The following is a 14,733-nucleotide window of genomic DNA, read 5'->3' on the forward strand; positions in this document are numbered from 1 at the left end:
ACACAGAGAAGAATGGACCAGTTGGACACTTTTAAAGCTAGGAAAAAAATATTCTTCGACTTCTGTAAAAATGTATCATCAGCGAATGCATGAGACTGAGAGCACGCGGATATTATATATTATAATGTAAGGATGTAGTGCCTGTATTTAGTGTCATTACAGTCCGTTAGTCTTTCAAGTTCATTACGCTATAAATATCATAATAGGTATCTTATAACTGTTTTTCTTTGAGGTCATATTTCCAATTTCATGGCAAAAACCTAATACCTTCTCGCGCAATCAAAGCAATCTTTGTTGGACGTGACAAGTTTCATCTTGAGAGACAAACAAGAAATCAGACGTCGGACATAAATATAACAGCAATTAACTGATACCAATTAACGACCACGTCTCATTCGATGCCCCGTAAGTAACCTGACACTTAGAACTTAATAACCATCAGAAATTCAACTGGCGACGACTTCAAACTGAATACGTTCATTAATTTAACACTGTATTTTCTTTGTTGATTATCATTTTTTGTGATCTTTTTAATGAGTAGTCTAAACAGTGTGTTTTATTTCGCATGTTTAAGATGGACTCGGAAATCCTGTTTACGCCATTTGCAATGCGACGAATTGTGAAACAAAGATCGAAAATACTACTTTGTCTTCGCGTTCGGAAGGTGTTCGATTTTTAAAATATTTTCGGTCGAAATTGTACCTACAAAGTAACGTGATGTGAAATCCTGTATCACTTAACATCTCATAATAAATTACTTACTTGTAAACATCGACATCTTGTCATTTCCATTTCATAAAGGAATTTCTTTTCCTTTTTAAGGAGTACATATCGGTACATCGTATTACCACTATAACAAGCCGTTTACAGATTCTTAACGCCATGTTTAAGAGGCGGCAGTGGATGGCAAAGTAAACCGATTAAGCACAATTAAGTATGTCTTGAACTGCGGTCATCCTGCATTCCTCTTGTTCGTGGGAACCAATAAGCTAGCTTCCTGCATGGCTAGATCGATTTTTGAGACGTTTTCAAGTCATTAAGAAGACACTGAAGCTACTACATAAACGCAAACCTTGAAAATTATCTGGAAGAGTATACAGATAACAAGAGGAAAAGAAGTCATATCAAAGCATACCAAGACTATGATGACTATATTGTTGACTAACTACATTTCCGCGTTAGGTGTATTTATTTGTTTAACAATTTATTGTACTCGAGAAGGCCGCGATGACATTCTCTACTGGTTAGATAAATCCGCTCTTGATGAATGTCAGAGGATAGAAGTGGAACGAAAATGATGATTTAGAGCGCTACGTACATCCCAGAACAAACTTTATAAAGAAAATGCATACTATAGGTTTTTTGAACAGACTGAAAATGATGTCTAGACTCACCTCTAGGATAAGGCTTGTTGTATCCATGCGGCTGGTACTTGTGTTCGGGGTGCGCGAGCAGCGGCTGCGTGTGGGCATGCGCGTGGTGATAGTACTCGTCGAGGTAGGGCTGCGCAGGAGGCGGCGCGGGGGGGTACTCCGGCGGGTAGTACTCGTCGAGGGGGGAGGAGGCAGCGGGCGCGGGCGCAGGCGCCGGGGCCGCCGCGCCGCCGCTCGCTTCCGAGTAGCCGTACGCGTTCGGCTCCCGAGGACCGCCTGTGGTGTATCCTCCTGGAATGAAGAGAGGACATTGTTAGATGGCAAACAGAGTATCATAACATAAATTCAGGACTTTATCCCAATAGGGGTAGGCAGATACATCCATCGCAAGATGAATTAAGTACCTACACCTCACCGAGCTTTCTGTGGGACCTGGCTAAGGAAGACTTTGCCTAGAACCAATTTTAAGATTTGGTCGTTGTAGTTTTCCTATCATATTTTAGCTTACCTACAAACTAAGTTTCTGCTAAACATCTGAAAGTATGCTGGCATTTGGTGATCTAAACTTCACATCATCATTATAGACGATCTACTGAGTTTGATATCTCAAAGAAGACCTCCTCCAAAGGCCGACAAATATAGTGACCCGGGAACATTTAGACGATGATTCTGAGAGCCCAGCTTACAATCGCAAACTTGGCTCATGGCATAATCTTCCAGCTGCCTTCAAATGATCCCAAAATCATGTTCGAACTTGCAACAAACCCAGACAAAGGTGCCAGACGAAAATTTCCACAAAAAAATCAGGACATGTAAGTGCGTGGCGCGGGCGCAAGTACCGAAGCGCGACCGTCGCGGTTCACGGCGCGCCCTTTGTTCTGCGCGCCGGACCCCCCCACCACGCGCCGATACCATACTGTTATGTGAGATGTTTCCATGATTGCAGAACGGAAAATGTATCTGGGATCGTTTGGGCGAAGGTTCAGACTATTTCAGACGATCGACTGAGGGATGTATGTTTGTGGCCTTTGAATGGGTCAAAGTCTTTCTGTCAATGCTTTCCATTCGATGATGAGCAAGCGTTATTGTCTCGTCTTTGGAGGATACCTAATGACTACAGAGGCCTTTGGTTAGAGGCGCCCAAACATCTCACCCCTGAGCAAATATTACACTTATAGCGAGGTACGGCTTAGAGGTGAACTGTAGCATTAGGCGGCGATCACAATAGACCTTACAGATCGCAGTGATACAACCTCCATAGCTCCTCAATTGAGAAAAAACGTCAAGGGAATAAAACCAATATATTATGTAACATAAGATAAAAATTATAAATATTATGTAATCTATCTTCGTAAAACAGTACAATAGACATCAACGCGCTCGTCACGTAACGTGTTATTTTATTTGTTAAATATTTTTTATTTTATCAAGTGCCAATAAGTATTTATAAACTCTGTATTAACAGTAACTAGGACTTATAAGAGCAGGTCTCATTTCATAAACGAACCTTCAACCTATCATTCTAAAAGAACAGGGTGTACTAAAATTCTATTATATCCTTCAAAGTCTTGTAGCGAGAGATCGTCATTCACTCTCGTGTTAAATAAAGAATCATCGCAATAGTGTGCTGGTCAGACATTGAACGGGTGTACTGACCCCACGTACACACACATACACCCTATACATAGTTATCTATAAAGTCTCGCTATTGTTAAATTGTTCAATCACACCACGACTCCGCTGTATGTGCCGTTCTTTTTGTTTTGGTTTTTGTTGGTTGCTTTATTATGTATAATGTCAAAATAAGAGGTAAATCATTATACGGCTGAAGCCGACGTTCGTATTTTAAGTAAATAATATAATGCAATTTGGCAAAAAAACGTTCCTATGTAAACGCGATACTTGATAGAATATACGATAGGTTTTCTATGTATTTTGTTTATATTAGTTTACTCTGCCAACCCGCAGTGGAGCATCATTGTGGAGTATTTTCCATTCCTCTCGGTTAATTGAGAGGAGTCTTGTGTACAGCGGTGGGACGTATACAGGCTGTTTACGTTATTATGTGCGCCTATTAGTTTGGCAAAATCAGCAATATCTCGACATAAAAATCGAATACTTATTTCCATAATTTACTTTTAAACACATTATTTTCGTCATATTCATAGTAGACAGAGACACATACATCACATACATACATAATATAATTATAAACAAAATGCGGTATACAATTCCCGTGAAGCGGTTATTTGACGGCTAGGTACAATATTATCTGTCGCAGTGATACAACGTGCGTGACACGCAGTGGGGTCACCGAACATGCAACGCACCTTGCGTATGCGCAGCGAATGTGTTTTTTGACCTTATTTTTGACTCTATCATAACGTATATGGATTCAGGTGTAGAACCTGTCAGATACAAACTTAATTTTATTTCAGTTTGAAATATGCCTTGTTAACCCTGCTACCGGCATGTGCCACATGGTGGATACATTTCCAAGTTAAACTCGTAAACAGTTACGTTCGAAAATTGGATGTATTATGCATGCCATTTAACGTACAGTCATGAGCAATAACATGTACCCACTTTAGAACCCTGTCCATATTTTACATTTAATGAAACTTACGGTTTAATTTGTCAAAAAATTTAATGTGACATGGTTTAAAAGTGTATACTTAGAATAGAGATTTAGAGATTGCTACTTAGGAATAAGGCCGCCTATTGTACTCTTTCTATTTTTCTGTTGTTTTGTATTTCTTGCGTGTGCAATAAAGTATGTAAGTATGTTATGTGTCTCTTATTCCGGGAATATTCTAGAAAACATGTTGAGTATTTTATATGATAGACGTATTTAAGTAGTGGCTTGGTTACCCGCTGTAGAGATGGTGCAAAATCATACGATCAAGTTGTAAGTAAGGTTACCACTCCATTGCCTTGATTACTAAATTACAAACCTTCACGTGATTCTAAAAATGTTTTTTCCCTTTGCAATAGAATAGGTAATTTATGGTTTATTCTATAATGTTAATGAGCCAAGTTACTGGTTGAATGAGATAAAAACGTAGGTAATATGATTTACAATTCATGGTATTGGTACAGGGAAAATATGACATTGGGTATTGCGAAGTTAATAGTTAACGGTATATTTTCTACTAATGAACTTAATATCTCTTAAATCTATAATTATTATCAATGTGTAAAAGTGCTGTACACTGCTACCTATTAGGCAAGACCCACAGACCCACAGAGCAATACGTTACAATCTGTCGATCATGTCGATTAGCGACTCAATCATATCCCTGACACCAGGTTTGATGAGGTTGGTATTCCACCTCACAACCCACATGAAAAGAAGAAGAAGTAGTTCTTTGATTTTTCGTATGTCTAATGACAGAGTGGCAAAGCGCATTTTCTACCTACTCCGAACTACAAGAGGGCAAGCGGAAACAGTTCGGCCAACTCTTGCGCTGCGATGGCGCATACTGTGACACCAAGGTGTGGCTTTGAACAGAAACCGAGAAGAGCTCGATTAAAAACGCGACGAGCTGAATGTGGTCGTACATTCACTGCTAAGATCGCTTACATCAGTCATGTAAGACCGCGTCTTAGGCGCTCCTAGATTGGAAACTTGTCGCCATGGCCGAATATGGCTGGAAGAGATATACATTAGTTGATACAGATTAGTTTGTTCTAAAACAAAAGGCAATCAACACAACGGATGTACTAGAAATACGCACGTGTGGACCAAGTCAACTATTCAGTAAATTACTCCGGCACGCATAACTTGCGATCCAATCTCTCACAATTCGTTAACAAAAAACAATAAAAATGCACTTTTAAAAGAACAAAACTATGTAAACAAATCACTTGGCTGTCGCATAGACAAATAGAAGTATTTTAATGAGCCGTAAGCGACTAATTACGATTCCCTAAAGCAATAAATCTGGGGACATGTATTGGTAAAAAGCTGGAAACACGTAAAAATAACATTAGTTCCTTCCCGGGATTGACCCGCCGACCTCGCGTTCGGCAGAGCGGCACATTCACTCAGCACGCACGGTTAACTCGCTTTGTTAAAATAGATTTTTTGTTACATAACATAATATACATTAAATCATCTACATTACTATGTTAATGTAATGTTGAGAGAAGGGAGAGACATACCTAACATATGAAGTGTCATAATTACAAGTGGAAGATACTTGTTGTAGGAGAAAGTAAAGTTCACATATTAATTGTTCTACTCACGAATTTTTATCAAAAACAAAGATACTATTTATATATGTTCTTAAGAAACCTTTAAATGTTAAAGTTAGGTAGGTAAAATTACAAAGAAAGGAGTTCTCGTCCCTAAGTATAAAATTAGCGGTTGATTGAATTTCCTGTTATAAAAGTCCTTAAGTTTAGAGCGTCTATTATGGTGTACCCTAGATATCTGTCGCTGTCAAGTTGAAATCAAATATTTATTTTACTTTAAACTTACCTATACCTATTTGGAACATGTCTTTCTATTTATTGAGCTTTTATATCCCTTTGCGTAAATACTTAATTACCTTACTTCACTTCTTAAATTAAGCCTTTGAAGTGGAATAGAGTAGTACCTATATTCAACTACATTTAGCAACGCGGTGAGATAATGTGCCGAATTTTGTTGTAGTAGGCAGAGATCTGATTAACTAAGTACATTTATCGAAGGGTTCCATGTTTTTCCTTCCCCTTAATTGTTATTCACTTTTACATTACTTATTCTTTATAAGTATAATGCTCAATTTGTAATCTTCAGCGACACTAGTTATCAGCCCCGACGTAGAAATAATATCCCGTAAGAGTTGTCAGACAAAGTCGAATTACGTCTCATACAGCCAGTGATTTCCAGTTTAATTCTTACCTAAATAAAAAAGGCAAAACCCATTCGTGAAACCTCAATTTAACTCGTAAATGAATCGACTCGAGTATTATTCGAGACGTGAGCGCGTGAGATGTTCGAGGTAAGAGGCGAGTGGCGAGAGGCGTTGCGAGGCGGGGCGGCCAATGAGGCGAAGCCACGCCTCGCGCGGGTCGAAAGGTCGCCTCGCTCGCCTCTCGCGGCTCTCGCTTCAATCATTGGACCGAAACACTATTCAGATAAAACAGATATTCCGTGGTTTGGAACTTGCAAATTCAAGCGGCGGAGACGCGAGCTACTTCTGATTTAAATTGGAAACTTTTTTGCTACTCAAATTGACTGTTCGACAGTATCTTCCTATAGTTAATCAGGAAAACGTATTAGACTTTCTATTGTACAACGTAGCTTTAGTAAAGTTTTATCTATTCACTTAGTTAAACTGACAAAGAGCTTCGATAAGCCTACCTAGATCTGGTGACTAGACCTGGTGTTAAATTCGGGCCACTCTCTTTCTCTGTACCCTTTATTTTTTACTCTTATTAGGTGCACATCACTCAATAACTTGCCTACGCATATTTATGACGCGTAGAAGATTCGATCACAAATTCACAATGCTTTACCCATCGCAGAACAAAGAACCGCACTTATAATTTATATGTCGTATGCTGAAATACTGTGTAACGTAACAAACAGCACAAAAACGTAAGAATTTGAAACATACTATCAATTTAAATTTCATTAGAAATAAATAAAAAATAAATTGCAGCAAAAGAAGCGACTGAGAGCGCATACCATAACGAAACAATATTCCTGATAACTTATTGTCTGTTAAAAATGCAAGAATTTAACATCGTTATGCATAGCAGGCACATGCGACAGTAACCTTAGACCTCATAGCAGCTGCGTCGACCGTCGTTTTTGAAATTCGAGACCCGCGAAATGTTATTCGGAACGTCTTTTTTTTGGCCGAGCACGCGCTAAGACCGCCATATGGCCAGCGATGACAGCAGAGGGTTTTTTATTTTTCGCAACATAAGCTCGTTATTCTTATTAGAATACAACGACAGGCTGGCGGCTTTTGGTTACTCTTTAGAGTTTTAGTCCGTGCTTTATAAATAATAGCTGGGACGTTTGGATGTTTGCTACTAAAATTTTTATTCGATATTATTTCAAGTCCTCAAGATTTCTTTTCTAGACATTGTTGTCTTGAATAGGAAGTTTTCTACTTTTCCAAGTCCCTAGTCTTTAAAGAACTCCGATTCACAATGACATTACATTTAAGATATATTCTGCGTAAATGATTAGAATAATTCATATAGCAGCGTCTGCGCCGACGCTCTGCGCCAATTCCCATTTGGGAGCGGAAGTCGAAATATGATTTTTTAAAATTAGCCGCAAGCGCAGGTGAGCGGTGACAGCCAGCACGTCGACCCAACCATGCTCTATTTTGACATAAATATTCTCCCTCATTAATTCATTAAAAATGTAAAACATTTTTACAAAACAATTATTGTCATTTGTCTTTGAATTTTATTTTTAAAGTTATAGCATTGACAGTTATTAGTGATTTTATTGCAAATCAAATCGACTGCTTATGATCTGTGCAAGAATATTAATTGGTTCAATGTTTTTAAGAAATAAAAACAAGCTAGAGCGATGTATTTTCGTATTTGTAAATAATTTGTCGCGGTGGTGTCGTGTCATGTGGGATTGCCTGGAAAATTGAATATAAGCGAAAGAGTTGTGGAAAATGTGACAGCATGCGAGAATCAGAGGAAATGGCTGTCGGCAATGGCGTTTAAATCAAATTCAAAATTGGAACATCTTTCGGCGGGAAATGTCGAATATATTAACGTCGCGACGCCATGCTTTGTCATGTACTCTTATTTTGCTAATCATTATTTTATTATTTAAGCGATGTAATATATTTATAATCGTGTTCGAGTAGGAAATGTAAATAAATAGGTCAAGCTATTAGGGTGATGTTTTAAGCAATGTTCTGTTGTTAATGGTTTCCTTTACGACGTTACTACTGAAGAATTTTAGAAACTAATGTCCTTGTAATTAACTGGATGCCGCCTATAATGTGCGTGTTGGTCGTGACATTGTGGAAATATGAAAGGTTATTACAGCACATGATCTCAACTTGGTTTAAAAATATCGGAGTCTCAATCGGTTTTCCTTCACGCAAACGCAAACACCAGACCACCGATATTTATTGGCAATAAACTGGGGTATGGCACGCTCGCCGCTGATATGTATAATTATCGCACTTTTTTACCCCGCTGTACACCTACTGTTCATAATAAATATCGTTACTTTTTATACAAGAATTATTCTCAGCTCACAACAATATCCGGTCGAATATTATGTTAGCGTTAATTTATAATCAAACTGTCGCGGCAGATGTTAATTCAGATTTACCACAATAAAAATAAGACCCAGATAGAACGCGATCGATTTATCTTTTAGGCGACATTTCCATTCATCTGATACTAATGTTTAGGCTCAATGCAGACGGCATTATACCCACTACTACTCACAGTAGGCTCGTTCACAATACAATTCTATGGCGTAACATATACATTACACTTGTGCGTGTATATCTGAAATCGTTTGCAATGGACCTAAATATATTGTATTGTAAATAAAGTTTAAGCATTTACTAATGATAATATACGTGTTCAGGCGATCAAAGAGTCATAATCGATCCTTGGGAATCCAATCGTGGCTCAATAAAAGCTAAATGTGTTCAATCGTTACCCATTACATTGTCTAGACCTAATAAACCATAGAGCGATGCAAGCAGCAGACCCGGCGGATATTACTCTGGCATTAGTGTGAAACAATTCTGTCATTAGATGTTCTATTGCGTGTTAATGGCGTAGAAAGCAGATCTCACTGAACTTTGAAGGCATTGCACTTAGAATGTCAAAGATATGAAGTTTTATGAATAATGTATTACGAAGCGGTTTAGCTTATTAGCAGTCAAAGCCAAGTAACAGATAAGAATCGATTTCAATTTTGATTTGTTCCATTCTAAGACTTTATATTAACGTGTAATCTCTTGAATCCTCGAATAGCGAAGCGTTGTGTGCGTTGTGTGTTTTACTAGGTGTTACAATTATCGAATTTATATTTGAATCCAATGGTGGTTTATGCCAGGTCTACCGTCAACAGTCTGCGTAGCAGGTGCGCGGCCACCTGCGCTCGCGCTGGTCGTTACAAAAACCGCCGATGGGGGCGCAACACTGATACACATTACACAGGTATCCCTTCCTGCCCTATCAGCTGATTTTATAGGCATTTTAATAGGACAATTTGGTGTTTGCGTATTTTGGATGGCGAGGTAAAGAAGGTGGTTGGATTGAGCAATTAAGCTTCACTCGCAGTTTTTCTATAATTACTTATCCCGGCTCGAATAGTAATTTAATAGTTTGCTGTTTTGTAGTTACTGCGTATTATCTATTTGTGTTGTATATGTTAATAACACCTTTAACTAAATGTATGATGAGATGGTGTTTCCACAAAGTTAAAGTAAAAGTTGTTGCTTTTTTTCCGTGTGAACTTCCGAACCTTCTACATTATTCGGGTTAGTATTAGATTATTTAATGTCATCGATAAAAACATGCCATATATACTACGTACGTATACTAGTAAATAAAGTCATCAGAAATAAGAATTCAGTAAAAATATAAAATAAAAATGCCTTAGTAACATTAAGTACCCTTAAACGAGTTGTGAATGGGTTCTAATCCTCAAACGTTTGGCTTCCCAATTATCCAAGTCAAGACCGTTGGGCTGCCAATAAATTATAATATTAATATTTTATTAAAAGCCGATTAGGTTATAAACTACCTTCAAAGGAAAGGGGTCAAGTTACGGCGAAGTCGAATTATGTTTTAACTGCGAGGGTGCATTCGTAAATTACGAAAGGTGTATAAAGAAGGAGAGGCATTGTTCGTTCTTATATAGCCTTATGCGTTCAAGATAGTATGGTGAAGGGAAAATTGCGTTGCGAGATTGCAAATGTGATAAAAGTTATGAAATATTATTTTGTTTTATAGTTCGATAGGTATAGGTTATAACTTCGACAAATATACACTACGACAGATAAAAATACCCGCTGTTTTCTGCTTTAGTGGTTCCTAAGGCGACGAGGCACCTTCCTATTCTTCTGTAGTTTTCAGGAGATAGCGAGTTTACTTATCATAAAATTGTAGCTCTCATAAATGTGGCCAGAATTAAACTTTCGTCAAAGAAGAGTTTGCTAATTACAAATTTAGGAATCTAAATATAATACAGTGCAGTGTGAATTATAAGATGAATACGAGCATGTTAGACAGGATGTGGCGGCGCTACGGCGACGGAAGCGCCGGCGCATCAATGGCGGGACGTGACGCCTGTGACGTCAGGAACACTACCCGCCGGGAGTTCTATCCGTTTTCTGTGCGATCGAGTCGTTTAGTCATTTAATATAAAAGAACGAACATCTTAGTTTTTGTCAAGTTCATTTGTTATAGGAACTTTACTAAGATGTTCTGATTAAATTTAAATTAGGTACAATTTATTACTTCTGAAGCACTGACGACCCTGTATGACTGTTCTAGGTAGCAGAAAAGAGTATGAAGAAATTGAAACATAAAACATAAACATAAACTGCCTATATATGTCCCACTGCTGGGCACAGGCCTCCCCTCAATCAACCGGAGGGGGTATGGAGCATACTCCACCACGCTGCTCCACTGCGGGTTGGTGGAGGTGTTTTTACGGCTAATAGCCGGGACCAACGGCTTAACGTGCCTTCCGAAGCACGGAATCATCTTACTTTTTCGGACAATCAGGTGATTCAAGCCTGAAAAGTCCTTACCAAACAAAGGACAGTCTCACAGTGATTTCGACAATGTCCCCATCGGGAATCGAACCCGGACCTCCAGATCGTGAGCCTAACGCTCTAACCACTAGACCACGGAGGCTGTCAAAACTGCCTCCGTGAGGCTGAAATTGAAACTTAAAGCTAATAACGGTTTCATTTAATTGATGTCTAACCCAACAATATATCCCTTCAACGTGTTATCTACGCCCAGTCGATAGATCTATCCAATGCTTAAGTCGATATTCTAAGAAGTGCAGCGCATTGAATGGGTGCAGTGCAGGGATTGCGCCGGGCGCGGCCGGAAGTGGCCATGTTGTGAATGAACACTGACGTCATACTCTTTGACGTAATAACTCTTATATGAAAGATGTATTGTGGCCAGTGAAATGCCGTCCCCGGGAATGTTTCCAAAATGGGAATGTTCCTGATGCAAAAACTTTTTAATAGTAGGGACGCTGGCTGCTTTTGTTCTTTCTTGTACTCTAATCCTAGCTGTAAAAAGGCTATCTAATAAAGCTCTTTTTATATACAGCATTTGTGTCTTGCAGACAACCAAAACATAACAACAACAAGCAGACTAGTTAATGTTGTTTCTAGCATGCTTTAAAACTTCTTAAAGATGATTTATAAGGATTAATATACTATTTTAAAAATTAATATTTAATTTATTCGTTGGTATATCGTGTGCGCATGTCCTGAACAGCTGCAGGCAACGATGTTAGACAGGTGTTTCTAACACTTGTTTCTCGCTTGTAAAAATGCTTCCATGATAACGTTTAAGAAAACAGTGATAAATAATTTTACTTACTTTATTTATTGTTCTTCTACAACTCATTCTATAAATGGTGGTTTTTATGTTGCAAACTTAATAGGTAGAGTTGAATGTAAATAGATTTAACTCATTAAAAAATTAACTTTAAGTCAGCATAACTTTTGACTAACCTTTGCAGATTTTCTTTAAAATACAAAATATTACTGATCTTTCTCATTCTTGCTCTAGACCCGTGGGAAAGGTCGCAGTTGTCTCATGGTAAAGCCGTAAAATAAGTTTAAAAAATAAGTAATTTATTGCGAGTCAATAAACATAACCGAAAAGAGATCGCTTGCAAACCTGTTCCAATGAACAACAAGAGAAACGTATATCTACCGAGAACGACAAACTTGATTTTTGAAGAAAAAGTTTTAATTATTTTCTTTTATAGACTTGACAATCTAGTTTACGTGCATATTTTAATTTTGTCAGTACTCAGTCTATTCGTGGGAAAATTAAAAAGTGTACAATGGCTATGTAACAATAACACAACAAAGATTATAAATTAATCTATTTTCTTTAACAGTTTTTTGCCGCCATATTAGTTTAATATACTTAAAGAACTATTTATGATGTCAATGATCGTTGTGACTTATAAGGCATTCGTTTCAGGCAACTAAGCAGCATGCTAAGTTTAAGATTATACGATTATTTCGCGTAGTTTGTCATTTCGATCACGAATGAGATTCTCGCTGACCTGTATAAGGAAGGAAGTGATTACCGAGGGTACCGACCTGCACCGTTACCTCTTATTGGTGACCATTTGTGACCATCACCATCGTTTGCTAGACAACGCTCGACAGCGATTATATCTGACCAAACTGAATGAATATTCATAAATTCAATACGTGTTCCACATGAGAATGCGGCGGTGATTCGCACGGACTTTTATAATGTAAAAATAAGCCAATCTACAAAATTTATGACAGCAATTATCAGATTGGCATGATCAGCTCGCTATTTAATTATAAATTAGCGATTCTGCGCGTTAAATTCGTGGCAAATGATGAAAGGCTTTGATTATGCTAAAATAGGTTTTAGTTACGTAATTTGTCTAATATAAAAGTTAGATATTATTATGTTTATGACATAACACTTGTGAAACCAGCCTATATCCTAAAGTATTCTAATATTACTCTGGTAGCCTTATCGGCAGGCAATACAAATTTTGGAATGGAATTACTTTGAAATTGTATTGTTTAACTGTTCTCAGCATTTGTGGCAGTTTTATGGGGCTCGGCTGGTACATTATGTAACTCTATACAACTTAACGCGAAACCCTTACAAAGACAGCGCCCACGATTCTCATAAAGCATGGCTGTTGAATAAAGTATATTCACATTATTTTCACGTTTCATATGTATGCAAATGTGCGCGACAATATGCGAGCTTTATGCGCGTCACGCCCGGTGCGCGGCGATGCGCGCGGTGCGGCGGAAGCTCGCGAGGTGCGCCCGCACACCCCCGCCGGATCCAACATGGCGGGCGAAAGTGCTTCCGGTCCGGAGAGTTCTCAATGAACGAGATTTATTAATGGAAAATTATACCGTGTTTGATGTTGGAACGGAGTTCTTTGGATGAAGTTAAAGGAAGAGGATTTTTTACGCATTGCAATTATAATTTACACTTGCAGCCACTTTAGGTGTTGTTTTTTTAAAGATAAATATAATGAACGTGTACTATGAGGTTATTATTATGTGGACAGATAGGGTCTACTGTTTCTTATTAAGGGTAGGCTTATTTTAAGTACCCAAACCTAGTTAATTATATTATATAAATATTCTTAAAGCCTTATTTAATTATAAGTACCAATGCCAGCTATATTGGCACAGAAATCCTGTACCTAAGTAAATACGGAAACTGCATAATCAATATTTCTGTAACATAGTTTATCCTGTTTGAATGTTCGTTCATTAATTAGGTAGGTAGTTGCAAAAAAGTCGAGTAGGTACCTACCTATTTATATATTTTGTTACTTAATTTAATAATATGTATAGTTTATCCTTTGCTTCTAACAGCGGAAAATATTTAGCGTGTTCATCTTAACGAGTAGAACAATTTAAATCTCCTGTTAGTTGTGGTATTAAAAATAATATTAACTATTAAAATATCCTTATAACCTAATAGGACTCATAGTTATTGTAATGTTGTATAGATTAGCGAGTCAGAAAGTATTGTACCTACCTTCTCTTCTTATCGTGTGGGTTGTGAGGTGGATTACCAACCTCATCAACCCTGGTGTCAGGGTTATTACTGAGCCGCCAAAGGCCCCTGACATGGCTCATGTAACGACTACATACTTACATCAGCAAGTAGTAACCGGGACCAACTGCTTAACGTGCTTTCCAAAGCACGGGTCATATTATTTTCGGACAATCAGGTGATCAGCCTATAATGTCCTAACCACAAAGTGATTTAAAACACATAATAACGGGTTCTTACCGCGTTTAAATCAGGGATATGAGACTCCCGATAATCACCGACTCACTTGCATCAGTGTCGACATATCGGGAGTCTCATATTCCTGATTTAAACGCGGTAAGAACCCGTTATTATGTGTTTTAATTATGATAATAACCACGTAAACCTAAAACAATGTACAAAGTGATTTTTTTGTGACCTACTAGAGGCCTACTAATTGCGTAATATAATAAATAAAATACCACGTAATAAACTTCAATAAAAGTACTCGTAGCTGGTGAGTAGGGGGTACATATAAATACTACACATGCCCCTTCTCTGCATACCCCTTTGGGGATACAGGAGTGATGCCATAATTATGTTAAAA

At 37.9% G+C, this 14,733-nt stretch overlaps 1 protein-coding gene across 9 annotated transcripts in view; it reads right to left on the minus strand.

The window, feature by feature from the left end:
* LOC126374922 (ETS-like protein pointed) overlaps positions 1-14,733 on the minus strand; it is a 161,887-nt gene that overhangs the window by 4,509 nt on the left and 142,645 nt on the right. For all 9 annotated transcript variants that reach the window (XM_050021698.1, XM_050021699.1, XM_050021697.1 and 6 more), the window contains one exon: positions 1,395-1,664. In XM_050021698.1, coding sequence (XP_049877655.1) covers positions 1,395-1,664 — 270 coding nt within the window. The remainder of the gene's footprint in view (positions 1-1,394; positions 1,665-14,733) is intronic.

This window comes from Pectinophora gossypiella, chromosome 18, assembly GCF_024362695.1.
Source record: "Pectinophora gossypiella chromosome 18, ilPecGoss1.1, whole genome shotgun sequence".
Classification (NCBI taxonomy): domain Eukaryota; kingdom Metazoa; phylum Arthropoda; class Insecta; order Lepidoptera; family Gelechiidae; genus Pectinophora; species Pectinophora gossypiella.